This window comes from Arthrobotrys flagrans, assembly GCF_004000055.1.
Source record: "Arthrobotrys flagrans strain CBS H-5679 chromosome Unknown unitig_0, whole genome shotgun sequence".
Classification (NCBI taxonomy): Eukaryota; Fungi; Ascomycota; class Orbiliomycetes; order Orbiliales; family Orbiliaceae; genus Arthrobotrys; species Arthrobotrys flagrans.
In genome coordinates, this window is record NW_027137550.1 from 5974889 (window position 1) to 5988203 (window position 13315).

General features: G+C 47.6%; 4 protein-coding genes across 4 annotated transcripts; 2 read left to right on the forward strand and 2 right to left on the reverse strand.

Moving 5' to 3' along the window:
- Window positions 1-124: 124 nt before the first annotated feature.
- Window positions 125-2767, reverse strand: DFL_004763 (uncharacterized protein; the record flags this gene model as incomplete). Its single annotated transcript, XM_067633911.1, has 10 exons — window positions 125-177; window positions 254-312; window positions 371-641; window positions 702-732; window positions 792-1213; window positions 1280-1517; window positions 1573-1649; window positions 1708-2127; window positions 2185-2422; window positions 2543-2767. 10 exons carry the CDS (start codon window positions 2765-2767, stop codon window positions 125-127), a joined length of 2034 nt encoding a protein of 677 aa, XP_067492033.1.
- A 3770-nt stretch (window positions 2768-6537) lies between these two features.
- DFL_004764 (uncharacterized protein) lies at window positions 6538-8248 on the forward strand (the record flags this gene model as incomplete). The annotated part of the gene is made up of 3 exons (XM_067633912.1): window positions 6538-7562; window positions 7635-7743; window positions 7805-8248. The coding sequence occupies 3 exons, from the start codon at window positions 6538-6540 to the stop codon at window positions 8246-8248; spliced, it is 1578 nt and encodes a 525-aa protein (XP_067492034.1).
- An 813-nt stretch (window positions 8249-9061) lies between these two features.
- DFL_004765 (uncharacterized protein) lies at window positions 9062-10954 on the reverse strand (the record flags this gene model as incomplete). The annotated part of the gene is made up of 3 exons (XM_067633913.1): window positions 9062-9523; window positions 9612-9998; window positions 10136-10954. 3 exons carry the CDS (start codon window positions 10952-10954, stop codon window positions 9062-9064), a joined length of 1668 nt encoding a protein of 555 aa, XP_067492035.1.
- A 430-nt stretch (window positions 10955-11384) lies between these two features.
- DFL_004766 (uncharacterized protein) lies at window positions 11385-13160 on the forward strand (the record flags this gene model as incomplete). The annotated part of the gene is made up of 1 exon (XM_067633914.1): window positions 11385-13160. The coding sequence occupies one exon, from the start codon at window positions 11385-11387 to the stop codon at window positions 13158-13160; it is 1776 nt and encodes a 591-aa protein (XP_067492036.1).
- Window positions 13161-13315: the final 155 nt, after the last annotated feature.

The following is a 13315-nucleotide window of genomic DNA, read 5'->3' on the forward strand; positions in this document are numbered from 1 at the left end:
TGGGGACTTGAGACCCTCTACCGGGATTTTTACTCGCTAATATTGCAGGATATGCATATGAATGCAGCATGGTCTCTAGATGCATGTTCTACTCGATGTATTATTATATCCCCTGTCTGGGAATCTAGTGGGTAGCTGACCAGTTGCGGTACCAGTCCAGGCATCCTGGATTGCTCACTATTTTATCATGTAGTATTAGCGTATGCATGAATCAAAGAAGAGATTGTTGCCGAATGAAATCTACAAAACTCACCGCTAGCTGACGTCTTAACATCCATACCGCAGAGAATCTGCTTAACTGCAACCTCGATCCTGTAATAATCCGTTAGAATCAACCTGCCATTGCGTGTAGACAGTGAGGTGAACGTACTTCTTCCCATTGGTCGTAACGGGTATCTCTGGTGTTTCGTCAACGATTGCTGGGACATGCCTCCCACTGCAATCCGTTCTTATCGTATCTTTAACTCTCTTCACCAACTCCTCGGAGAACTCGTAGCTAGACGCCATCTTGACGAATAACACGACCGTTTCGTCGAGGTCGTTAGGTCTCCGTCGGCCGATGCACAGTGCATCTTCGAATTCAAGTGGGAACTTGGACAGTAAGACGTTATAAATCTCGCTGGACCCGAAGCGTACGCCGGCTGTCAATCCCTCATTAGTTCCATCTGTTTTATCAGGAGGACATTATATCTTTGGCTTACCAGGCTTCAAAATCCCATCACTTCTCCCAAGCTATCAACAATTATTAAACTTGCCGAAGGATACCAGTGTATTTCTGAGCGAAGACTTACCATCAACAACCCTCTCGTCTTTGAATTGATCTTAATGAAATCCCCATGATGCCATACACCCCCAAAATGTTCAAAGTAACTTCTCTGGTAAGCCTTCTCTCCTTCCACGCCCCAAAATTTCACAGGCATACAAGGAAACGGCTTTGTGCACACCAAATCAGCTGGCTCATCTTCAACTGGTTTTCCATCCACATCCCATGCCTGGACCGCCATGCCGAGGCCGATACATTGGATTTCTCCGGAGTACACGGGGACTAATGGGGATGGGGCGCCGAAAAGAGAGATAATGTCCGTGCCACCGGTTATAGAACCCAAGTTAATGTTGGGGCCGAAGGCTCTGTAGACATAGTCAAACGTTGAAGGGGCGAGAACGCTGCCGGTGCTGTATATTGCTCGGAGCTTTTTCATTGGGAATTTTTCGTCTGATCCATCATGTAAATGTTAGTTGACATGGCCATGCTGGGTTTGAAGTCGAATATCGAACTCACGAGGCATAGCATTATTCTGCTCCAATATCGATAGATACTTTGCGCTTGTACCGAAACACGTCACTCCGATTTCATCTATTAACTTTGGCATTGCGAGATCTCCGTTTCCGCCCACTAGAGGGCGGAACGGCGAGCCATCGTACAGGAGAATTGTAGCACCGCTTGCGAGTGCGCTGACGTTGTAGTGCCACATCATCCATGCTACTGTTGTGAATTGGAAAAATATATCACCGGGGCCCTGGGAAGATCGGTTAGACGCATTTTCAACAGTGGGTGGGAATGATATAGCTTACCATATCAGAACATAGCTGATGTTCCTTCTTATGCTGTATCAGCGTCCCGACCGCTCCGTGGACAATACACTTTGGTTCTGCAACTTCTTGTTAGCCGCCATCTATGCTCTGGTCTAATTACCGCAGACTACGTACTCCCCGTTGTTCCCGATGAATATAGAATATAAAGCGGATGATCCGGCTCCAACTGCGCAAACTTCAAATCCGCCGTCGCAGGTCCCAACGTCAAGAAAGCTGGATACAACAAAGTTTCTTGTCCAGCTCTGAGTTCTCTAGGGTGTATGGAAGTCTCGTGTCCTGGCACGCTCGGGAACACCACAATCGTTCGAACCGATGGCAACTGCTTGACGATTTCCTTGACCTTACTCATGTTATCGTGCGTTTTGCCGTTGTAGATTACGGCATTGTCGACGAAGAGCACAGTAGGTTCGATTTGGGCGAAGCGGTCTAGAACTGCTGTTGCACCAACGTCTGGGCTCGTAGCCGTCCATATCGCTCCAATTGCAGATGTCGAGAGGGCGGCTACCAAGGTATTGGCATGATTTCCAACGTAGGCTGTCTAAAATTTTAGCATTGTCTCGGACTTCTGCCAGAATCTTGATATTATCTTACCGGCCACTCTATCGCCCTCCTTCAATCCACATTTTCGAAGCGCAGCGGAGCACCTTCTAACCCTTTCCCTCAATTGTTTCCAGGTAATGGTCTCCCTGGACACTTCAGTCGCAGCAATCACCGCAATTCCACTGTCATCTTTGATTGATGCCGGGTACAGTAGGTTTTCTGCGAAATTCAACCTGGCGCCTTCGAACCACGCTGGCCTGGGGAATATCGGTGCGGTTTCATCAATCACCTGTAAGATTAAAAATTATTAACATCCAAGCTACTACAATACTAAAATAATACGCCACAGGGAATATGTATTCTTTTTGAAAAAAAAAAATTAAAATTGTGAAGTTCACCTCCAACCGACCTTGGAATAAAGCTTCGAAGTCCTGACGCCGGTAAACTCCCAAACCTCGGCCCAAAATAGAGAAGGATGATCAATTGACCATTGATAAAGTGAATCCGAAGCAGTTTCCGGCCCAAATTCAACCTGGTACTTTCCCTTGATATGTTCCTTGAACCTGTATAGATGGGTATTTTCTGGCGATGGATGCGTCCATAGGAGTTTCGGTTGGCTGGCTGGGATGGTCATCGTGGCGAGAATCCGTCGAAGTTAATAACCTGGGGTAGCTCGGGATATCCGATTTCGAGTCTGGATTCGCAATTGATATCGAGAAAGAAAAAAAAAAACTTCTATGCAAAACCGCAAATGTAACTTTTCAAAAATCGATATCGATACCACGGAACGTTTCGGCAGACGGGTATGGACTGTGCAGTCGCGGCGTGACTCTTTTTTTTCTTTCTTTGCAATGCAAGTGAAATGAAAAGCAGAGGAAGCAGCCAGAAGGCGTGCAGATGCAAAGGGGAAAAAACGTGGAAGCTTAATTCGATTGGGGGAAAGACTGGAGGGAAAGTCTGGGCGTTGGATTGGATGGCAAAGCTCGTGCGACTTTGGGGTAACGTAATAGCCTTTGGTCAGGTCAATGCAATGGTGTTTTTCACTGGTTTCATTGAGCTTAAGAATTTTGTTGAATTGATATCGTAATCGATCACAGGCCGCTGGTAAGCGCGATGAAGAAGCAATTATTACAGATGGAGTGGGAGTCTTTGTCGTCGATTTAAATTAATAACTTGGGATGTGAGTATATTTGTGCATCCGTGGTACCGTGGGTAGGGAACTCTTCAAACTGCATGGGGAATGGTGAAGCGGACAGAGAGGATTTGTGGCACTTTTTGGAGAGCAACGCAGAATCCAGCGGCGAGTTATTGGCTTCAATCTGGACGATATCACCTGGTTATTTTAAGATATGGGGTCTGTGAGGTCTGACCAATACTCTTATAACGGTACGGTGGACTTGTTCTTGTCGTGGTGACGTACGTGTAGCCTGTAACCTTTTGGAATTCAGCCTGGGAATATTAATAGGCTTGATTTACTGTGCCAGAATATCGAAATATAGCGCTTCCACACGATTAGATAGTGGTGCCGCTATACGGAAAACAGTAATCTATAAGGGTCACTAGTATTCCCTAATTTACAGATAGATAACTTTTATTCCAATTGGCGAAATTGTGAAGATTTTCCAAATCTAAGGGAGTACTCGAGGATACATCATGATATCGCTTTGACAAGCAGATTATATTATATACGACCCGCAAATAAAAATAACAAACACCATAGATTACCAGAAGATTGGGGACACTGAAAGTTTAGCTATTGCTCCAAATCCATATAGAGGGGTTCTTTGTGCTCACTTGTCACATGTATCCAGTCTGAAAGGTCACCATGGATCTACCCCTACGCCCACATGGCTTCACAAACCATCGTGTTGGGCTGAGTGTCCATTCTTATCTTTGGAATGGTCACATGGTCTCTCCTAGAATGTTGCTTCTGTCTAGCAGGCTTGATTTACTGTTCAAGGTTGCATGCTTTGTGGTTGTCGATGCTACGCCGAGGCTACGCTAATATAGGGCTGTTGGTTTGCAATTGGGCGCTGGTATATATGATTTTAGCATCTTTAACTTTAAGCATCCTGGGTTTCAGTCCTGCTCATGAGTTTATATACTAGCAATGGCTGTTGTTAGGAATAGGCGGTCGTAGTTTAGATTCGTCGTTACTCAGTAGGTCTAGAAGAAAATTTGCTTTTAAATTTTAAAGCTTTGCTGCTAGCATATTGAGCGGCCGAGCGGCCTCGTATGTCGGTTTTGAGATTTATCTAACATTGGGTATCGCGGTAATAGCCATTAAATGATTGGGCCAGGCTTAAGCCTCCGACCGGAAGAAAGGCCCTGAGTAATCAAGTTGGATGAGCCTTAGAATCCCTAGACTTGGCCCTGTACTTGTAAATACATATATTTCTAGAGGCTTTGTCGCATATATATGGTGGCAGGGGTGGTCCTGTTGGATTTAGGATCAATGCGTGCTGGATTTGAAATCGACTCTGCACTACTATGTACTTTTGCACATTTGGTATTGATTTGGGAAAGGCTTTATTTGTAAGAAAGATAATATGATTATGCTATCTATCCAGCTGCTCGCTCAATTGTGTGATTTTAGATTCCGGATATACCGATAGTATTCTTTATCGATCACGAATTTAGTTTTATGTAATATCGCATACTACAGCCGCTATTTCCATCGATAAGCTTTGATGCTCACCCGAATAGTGTTGGTGCATCGATGGAAGCGGTAGGTTTGTAGACAACAAGTTCGAACCCTGGGCACCCAGAAGAATTGGTATCATGAACCAAGCGGGAAAAAAAAAAGTTGGTAGGTGCCCAAAGGATGACCCCAGCATGGATTAACCAGCATCGGGGAAGGCAAAGACATTTAGCTGGAACCGAAGGCCATTTGACTTAGCTTAGCTCCTAGTTATCGCCGTATCTTAGCTTAGATTGGGAGCCTTGGTGGAGCTACTAGTATATATACTTGTCGCACGTGGGCATCGATCTCGTTAGCCACCCTTGACGAATTCCAACGAGGGAAAAAATTCAGGGAAAAAGATACATATCAGGCCTCATGATGTATCGAACGATTGCATGAACATCTCGTGTTTTGATACTTAATACTCTTTAATAAATGAAGCCAATTGTTACGGGTTTTTACCTGCGTGAAAAAAGAACGTTGACGTCTGGAATCCCGCAACTGTGAGTACTTTTTGTTCGGTGTCCTGCAATTTCTCGAGGCTTTGGCTGTTTTGGAGCTCCGGAAACCTCGATCACGCGGTGAGCTTTTCCAAGTTGGAATTTTTCAGCTTGCCTGCTTGCTGCTGTGCGGTCTCGAAGTGAGTCGGCTGCGATTGCTTTTTGACAGGATCCTACGGAATCCTTCCTTGCTGCAGGGCCCTTAGTACCTGATACATTCTGGATTCGATGGCCACCTGCCCTGGATTGCTGATGTCAGGTCATGTCGGGAAGTAGTACTTCTGGGCGCTTTGAATAAGTACTTAGCAGAGCCTGGCGCACAGATCTGAGAGCTTGGGCCCCGAATTCCGATATTCATCTACCTCCTCATCTTCGACTTCATCCTCTTAAGAATCAACTTGCAAATTCGATATTGGAGGATTTGAAATATTTCGCGGCCGGTTTTGTTTGGAAAGAGTCGATTTGAGAAGCCAGCTGCAAGCCCAGCCTTCGTATTAATTTGAGCTTTGGGCCTAATCTTGGTCCAGGCAGGGCCGCAGGATACCAAGTCCGAAAGCTAAAATCCCAAATCAAAAGGCCTCTTGGACGCGAAGGCGGGCCCACAAATCGTTCTCCTCATCTATCCACTATTCTCTTCTTTTTTTTTTCTCCGAATATCGACAGCCTGCAGCCTTGGTCTGGAGAAGAAGGGAATTCGAATCTGTTCAACATCTCAATCAAACAAAACATTAGTGGATCCCGTCGTTTTTCCCTTGGAGGAACTAGGACTTTAGGAGCCAGTCAGGCAAGGGTCAGCTTGTACTGCAAACAGAGAGAGAGCGAAAAAGAGAGAGTGTGTGTGTGAGAGTGAGAACTCGAGAGAGAAGAGGTAGGGCGATATAACATACATTGATGACGGATAGGAGTAGTACTGTGGCATTCCCCGACAGATATGACCGCAGCTGGGCATTCTTTGATGCCGTGAAAATAACAAGAGCAAGAGCAAGAGCAAGAACATGTCCATACCCATACCCATGCCTGTGCCCATGTTATGTTCACGCTCATGTTTATGTTCATGTCCATGTTCATGTTCATGTTCATATCATGTATGTGATATGTGAGTGTGTAACGATACAATGCTGATGTTTCTTTCTTTGAGCAGAATCTTGCAGTTGGCCGTCTTTGTCCAGCGGAAGCACATTGATTAACGTTAACGCCGGTTAACAAGGATCTTAAATCGAAATGATGGCTCCAACTTCAGTCGTGCCTCCCCCCCAGCTAGCCACTTCCACATCTCCACCTCTCTCGCCGCAGACAACATCCCCGGCTTCCACTCGCTCCCGAATACGAGCTTTCAACTATCTTCGTGGCCATCACCATTCAAATACTCCAACCCCCGTCCCTCCTCCTCCTCCTCCGCCAGCTGCTGCTGCTCAAGGTACCTCTGCTATGACGACGACATCGACATCGACTATTCGGCAAGTCTCGACAAACTCCGGATCCACAGAAGACCAACACAACAGCGGCTCTGCGACTTCATGGCTCCCTTCAGTTAGCAGTATTCCTGGTCTTTCTCGAAGGCCGTCTGCTCCGGTGGTTGCTGCTGAACCTGTCATTGCACACGACACTACAAGTCCTCTCTCCCAGATCCGTACTGCTCCTCCTGCTACTGCAACATCTCCTATTACTACGACAGTTACTGCTCAAGCGAATAGCAACGGCGGAATCTCGTTAGGCCTTAACGGGGCCTCCGAGCACACCAGCGCTTCTCCAACGAATGGAATGGCGAGCTTACAAGGGCAAGGTACTAATCCGGGTACCCTGATAAGTGGGCTACTTGATGGAAAAGCCCCATCGATCCGATTTGTGCCTCATGTGGATCCTAGATCCCACCGTCGGCCTCATATCTTTGCTCCTATGGAGAGATCGATCAAGGTTGTCGGAGAGGTAGTTAAAGTTGGCAGGTTCAGCGATCGCGATAACGGCAATCCTGTCGGTTTCAAGTCCAAAGTGGTGTCCCGACGGCATTGTGAATTTTGGTGGAGCGATGGATCCTGGTTTGTGAAGGACGTGGGAAGCAGCAGTGGTACTTTCCTTAACCATGTCAGACTCAGTCATCCAAATACAGAAAGCAAACCCTACGTTGTTCACGATGGAGATGTGGTTCAACTTGGGATCGACTTTAAGGGAGGCGAAGAGCTCATCTTTAGATGTGTGAAAATGAAGCTCGAGTTGAACAGAGATGCAAAGTCCATCAACCAGTTCAAGTAAGAAACCTCGGGTGCTCTTTTTTTTTTTTTTTTCACGAGAGGACGATTGCTAACAGTTATAATTTACAGTGTCGCTGCGCATCGGAGGATTCAGAATCTGGGTAAACCTTCCGTGAATAAGGGAACGGGAAGTGAGTCCCATGCAGGAGAATGTGCTATATGTCTTTTGAACATTGCGGTACGTTTTATACATCGAATCGTTATTACAGATATTCAGACCACATGCTAATTTTACACAGCCATGCCAACCGCTCTTTGTCGCTCCGTGCTCACATGTCTGGCACTACAAATGCATCCGACCAATTATCGAAACAACCTATCCAATTCTTTCTTGCCCGAATTGCCGTGAAATCGCAGATCTTGAAGCTGACATCGAAGAAGCGACGGACGAGAATTGGGAAGATCTAGATAAAGCAAAAGACGACTCGGCAAACGAGTCACCTGGGAAAGCTGATGATGCAGCACAACTTGCTGCGGGAGACCAACATGTAGAGGATCGAGCAAAGACACCACAGCTGGAGGAGCCGGTAGCTACTGCTACGGAAACCGCACCAATGCATATCCCACTCGCTGTGAATACACTTGCGACAAACGGCGGGGATGCAGCCACCGACCCAGCGAATCAAACCCCAAGAAACAACACTGGCCCCTTCGTTTTGAACGGTACAACCGGCAGAATTTGACGGAACGGCCAGTTTTATGTCGTATCATTGTGTCTTGCGAAGGAAGCCATATCCTTTGTCGCGCGAAATATTTGGCCTTCCCCTGCCCCCAAACCAGAGTGCTCGCTATTTAACGACACCCACGGCGTTCTCTGTTCTTGTTTTCCTTAATCTAGATTACTTCCTTCCGTATACCACCTTCTCTAGCGCGGCGGACTTTGAGCATATACTCCTTCTCCTTCTTTCGTTTCGCAATTCCTCTGGGTTTCATTCTTCCTCCGTTTTCCTCTCGGCGTCATGGGAATGTGCATTTGGGCCCGAGTGTTCACGTTCTATCAGTTTTGTTCACGCCTTCTCCTACCTAACTCTCACGGATCTCGTCCTTTTACGCTCTCTGTCGGCCTCTTTATTGTCCTCTGTTTATTACTATTCCCATCTGAGCGCTTGGGCTGTGTTTATATTCTGTACATATATTTCTTTATAGCTAGGTATCATTGTTAGCTTTTCTTTTTCGTCGTCGAGCCCTATCGCTGCGGATTCCGAAATACTCGGTGGCTTCGCAATGCCACTGCCTGCCCTACATGCAAGCAGACAGCCGAGAGAGACTCCCCTCCTGGTACATCACCAATGTCCTCGAAAGCCATCGAACACGACTGGTATCTGTTACCAAATAACACTTCTAAGCAAGGCTTTCTAACTTTTTATGATAATTTCATTCCATTGTAATTATCTTTTCCAAATGTCGTATCTGCTCAAACGAGCTAATTCGTGACAAAGAAGTAGTAAAGGACTCTGCTCCGCTCTTAAATGTGCATCTTAGCCATAATCCGATCGCTAATAGACCTTGACTTCGCCCGGGCGCCTAGGAGTACCTTCCTCCACAACAGGGGAGATGCTACTCTCGCTAGCACCCCGGAGTCCACTCAATGTCAATTGCTCGTTCTCCTTCTTGACACCATCTCCATCTTCCATCTTCACATCACCATCCTTGTCTTCCCCTTCTCCGGTCTTTCCGCCTTTCTCTTTGTCCTTAAGCTCATACGGCTTCCTTCCGTTGATATCTTCAAACATCTCACTCCAGATGTTGAAGACGGTCATGCCCATCTCGTTTTTGTGCTCCGCTAGAAATTTGTCGACAGCATTTTCAATGGTACGATAGACGTCGCTTCGCTCAACCGCTCCTTCGAGCAATGATGCGGTCTTCGCGGTACTGTCTTTGTCGTAAAATTCAGGGTCTCGTTCCAGTTCTTTTTGCATGAAGTCTTTTAGCTCCGTGAGGAATTTCTGTGCCTCCTCCTGTTCGTGGGATGTTTCATCAGCTCTTATGAACCTCCTTTTTATGCACTAAATTGTTTGAGGAGAAAGAAGATGGAGCGTGACATACCGATTTCTCGAACTCGGAAAAAAATTGTTTCCGATAGTTATCAAAGTGTCCTCGTTTCTTGAAGGTGGTTGTGATAGCTGCCTCAGAGGGCTGCTTGTCGGTTGGATCGACTTCGGGGACGAGGCTCTCATCGTAGACACCATTCTCAGTAAAGGCTTTGTAGGTGGCTTCCATTGCAGCTTCTTTCGATTCGGGCGATTCTTCGGGGTTTTGTGCGCTGGTAGGTGGCTGCTGAGAAGAAGAGGACGAAGATTGTGGTGGCGGTTTCGATGCTTCGTCTTTCTGCTTGGTTGGTGAGACTTCACGTTTTTTCTCTGGAGTGCGCTCAGAATGTCGGTCGGTGTCTCTGACTCTGTCCTTTTCCTTATCTCTTGCCTTTTCCTTGTCCTTTTCTCGCTCTCGTTCTCGTTCACGATCCACTCTTTCTCTATCTCTCTCGCGCTCGCGCTCTGCTAGTCGACGCTCTCGTTCCCTCTCCCTTCCCCGGTCGGCCTCTCGTTCTCGACGCTCTCGTTCTCGCTCACGCTCACGCTCCTTCTCCCTAGATCGGTCTCTTTCTCTTTCTCTCTCCCTATCGCGGTCGCGGGATCGTGACCTTTCTCTTGAGAGATTTCTTCCCCAGTCTCTATCCCGTGAGCGTCGTCGTGAGCGGTCTCTTCGACGGTAAGCGTCTCTGGAGCGGTCTCTAGATCTATTCCTCGAGGCATCTCGAAGACGGTCTCTATCCCTATCTCTGTCCATATCCCTCGACCTGGATCGGGTTCGTGATCGAGCTCTTCCGCCATCTCGATAATAGCTGCCTCTGGAGCGATCTCTGGAACGGTCTCTGGAACGGTTTCTGCGACGTTCTCTCTCACGTCTCTCGATTTCTCGGTCTCTTTCTCTTTCCCTTTCTCTGTCTCGTTCGCGTTCGCGCTCACGTTCTCTCTCACGCCTTTCACGTTCTCTTTCCCTCTCGCGTTCTCTAGATCTGTCTCTTGATAAGTCTCTGTCTCGATCTCTGTCACGGTCTCTGTCTCGACCTGGAAGATATCTGTCTCCTCTTTCTCTCGATCGCTCCCTCGAGTCCCTTCTACCACGGTATCGATCGGCTCCTCCACGGTAGGTGTCGCGATCGCTGTCGTATGCTCTGTCTCGATCTCGTTCTCTATCCCGGTCCCTTTCCCTTTCTCGGTCTCTTTCCCTTTCTCTCTCTCGATCGCGCGAACGGCTCCTCTCTCGTTCTCGGAGACGTCTCTCACGTTCTCTTTCCCGTTCTCTTTCCTTCTCTCGTGCTGCTCGATCAGCTTCCCGGTCTCGATCATATCGGGTAGTGGACGAAGTACGGGACGGACGGTCGCCATCATCGAACGGATTGGCACGCTTAGTGCCCCGAGGAGGAGTCGGAGCGTGCGACGACATGCTGGATAGATTTTCGGAATTTTCGCGATCGTGATGCAGTTGCTTTGAGGCTAGCTAGCGATGCAGCTTGATGGTTGGGTGGGTGGAGCAGGTGGCAGGGGTTGTCCGGTTTGGTTTTGGTTTGGCTTCGGCCGTTCGGTCTTGGCTTCAATTTGGTAATTTTTTTCTCCCTCGTGGTTCCGTTCACCCCACTCACCATCCGACGGCTATCGACCTCGACTTCATTCAACGACAGCAAATAGTGGGAAGAGGAGGAAGGCAGGAAGGAGGAAGGCAATTGGAGCAGGATTGGTCTAAGAAGGCTTCTTAGGGGCAGCCGATGGATATACGATACACTGGCATAAAGCATTGGGTCTCTCGACAAGTTCAACCATGATAGCGAGCTCTTCACCGGCCCTCAACCTCACCCGGCGAAGCCTCTGCCCCCGGGGTACCAGAGGAGGCCTGGTCTGGCGAAGATGGAATCGATTCCAATCCTCAATGGCATATGGTGGGGCTGTTCCGACGTTCGAGTCTTTCCAGCCGGCAGCTGCCTCAATTAACCTCGATGTTATCGAACACTTCGAACTTCCCGAACAATACCAAACCCCCACTGCCACCGATGACCTCACAGCATTACCGTCCAAATACTCCCTTGCGGTTCCGGCGATTAGCACCAATATCCCTACGGCCGTACGTTCCTTTGCTACCAATGTACGGTCGCAATCTTTCAAGCATGTCGTAGAATCCTTCAAAGACCTTCACCATCATGGGTTTATAAAATACCTCACCGGCGCGGATTTCAGCAACATCCTCATCGCTGCCAATCCGAAGCACATCTCCCCGGTCGAAAAGATGGCTCGGAAGATCGTTCCAGGGACGGTTCCGGACGCCAATCCCTATCAAGGGGTTTACAAACGCTTCTGGTCGGATTTGAATTTCATACTCGAAAATATGATTCTTTCCGGCCATCAACCCACCGTGTTAGACTATACCGGCCTTATGGGAAAGGCTATGTGGACACAGAGCAAAGGGATACAAGACTCTTTCTGGACCAGAATGTTAAAACAGGGACTAAAACCCAATACATGGACATACAACACCCGTCTAGCAATGGTAGCCGGTGTACGCCCAGCCAACAACCTCGAAAAGTTCCCACTCGTTCATACTGAAAAGTATGTAAACTACTGGATGGGACAAGAAAATAACGCGGTCACAGAGGCGATGGCTATCTACGCCGAACTCTTAAAGAATGGATTATACCCCAACTCCATGACCGTGGAACTTCTGATAATGGCACATGCACGAGTTGGAGACATCCCTGGTATTTCGAAGATTCTACAAAACGTCTATGGCGTCAAAATCGACGGAAACAACGATTCTGCAAAACCGATCATTCCAAAGGGGTCGCCGGTATACCCGACGCCGAGGACGTTAAAGGCACTTGCTGTAGCATACTGTCGAAACTCGCAGTTTAGCGCGGCATTACAAGCCGTGGAGTTTTTATCCCGGATTTATGGTTTGAAGATTGATGAGAAGACTTGGGATGTGCTGTTAACTTACAGCTACGCATTTTCACGACCAAAGTACGGGCTCCTACCCATGGATGTGACGTCAAAGTTATCGGCCATGATGCAGGAGAGGACACAAAACGCCGAACCAAGTTTACAAGCCAGAGATATCGTGATCAGATCTTTAACGAGGTCCGACGATCCCGAGGAGTTGGAGTTGGCGGAGAAGGAGATTAGAAAGGGAGTCATGTATTTCCGTACCAAAGTACAACAGAAGTACATGACCTCCCGAGAACGATGGGTCAACATGCCGGCTGAGAGCAGCACCCACGAAGGATCCGAACTCTGGAGGCTGGAGAAGATCATGGATGAACAATTGTACAATGTGTGCATGTGGAAGGATGCGATGGGGTATTGGTTATACGCGCTCGTTAGGGCGCATTGGAACCGTATGCGACAGCATAACCTGCCTATTGCGGAGTTCGAGACCATACAGATTAATCTGTTGGAAGAGTTCGGAGCCTATTGGCATGATTATAGGCCGATATTCGAGAAGCCGAAGACGATCGATGAGAAGAAGGTTGTGCCGGAGAGGGTGATGTTTAGGTATAAGTATCCGATTTCGATGGCGGGGTTGAAGGGGTTTCCTGCTATGTGAAGCTGCGAGGGAGCTGGGAATTGTGCATATTATCATGAGAGTTTTTGATATTTGTTTTTTATATATATAGCGTTATACTGTACAGTTTATATTAGATCTAGATACCGTTTACAAAAGTTTCACCCAACCGATGGGTTTTCAACCATACACTTCTA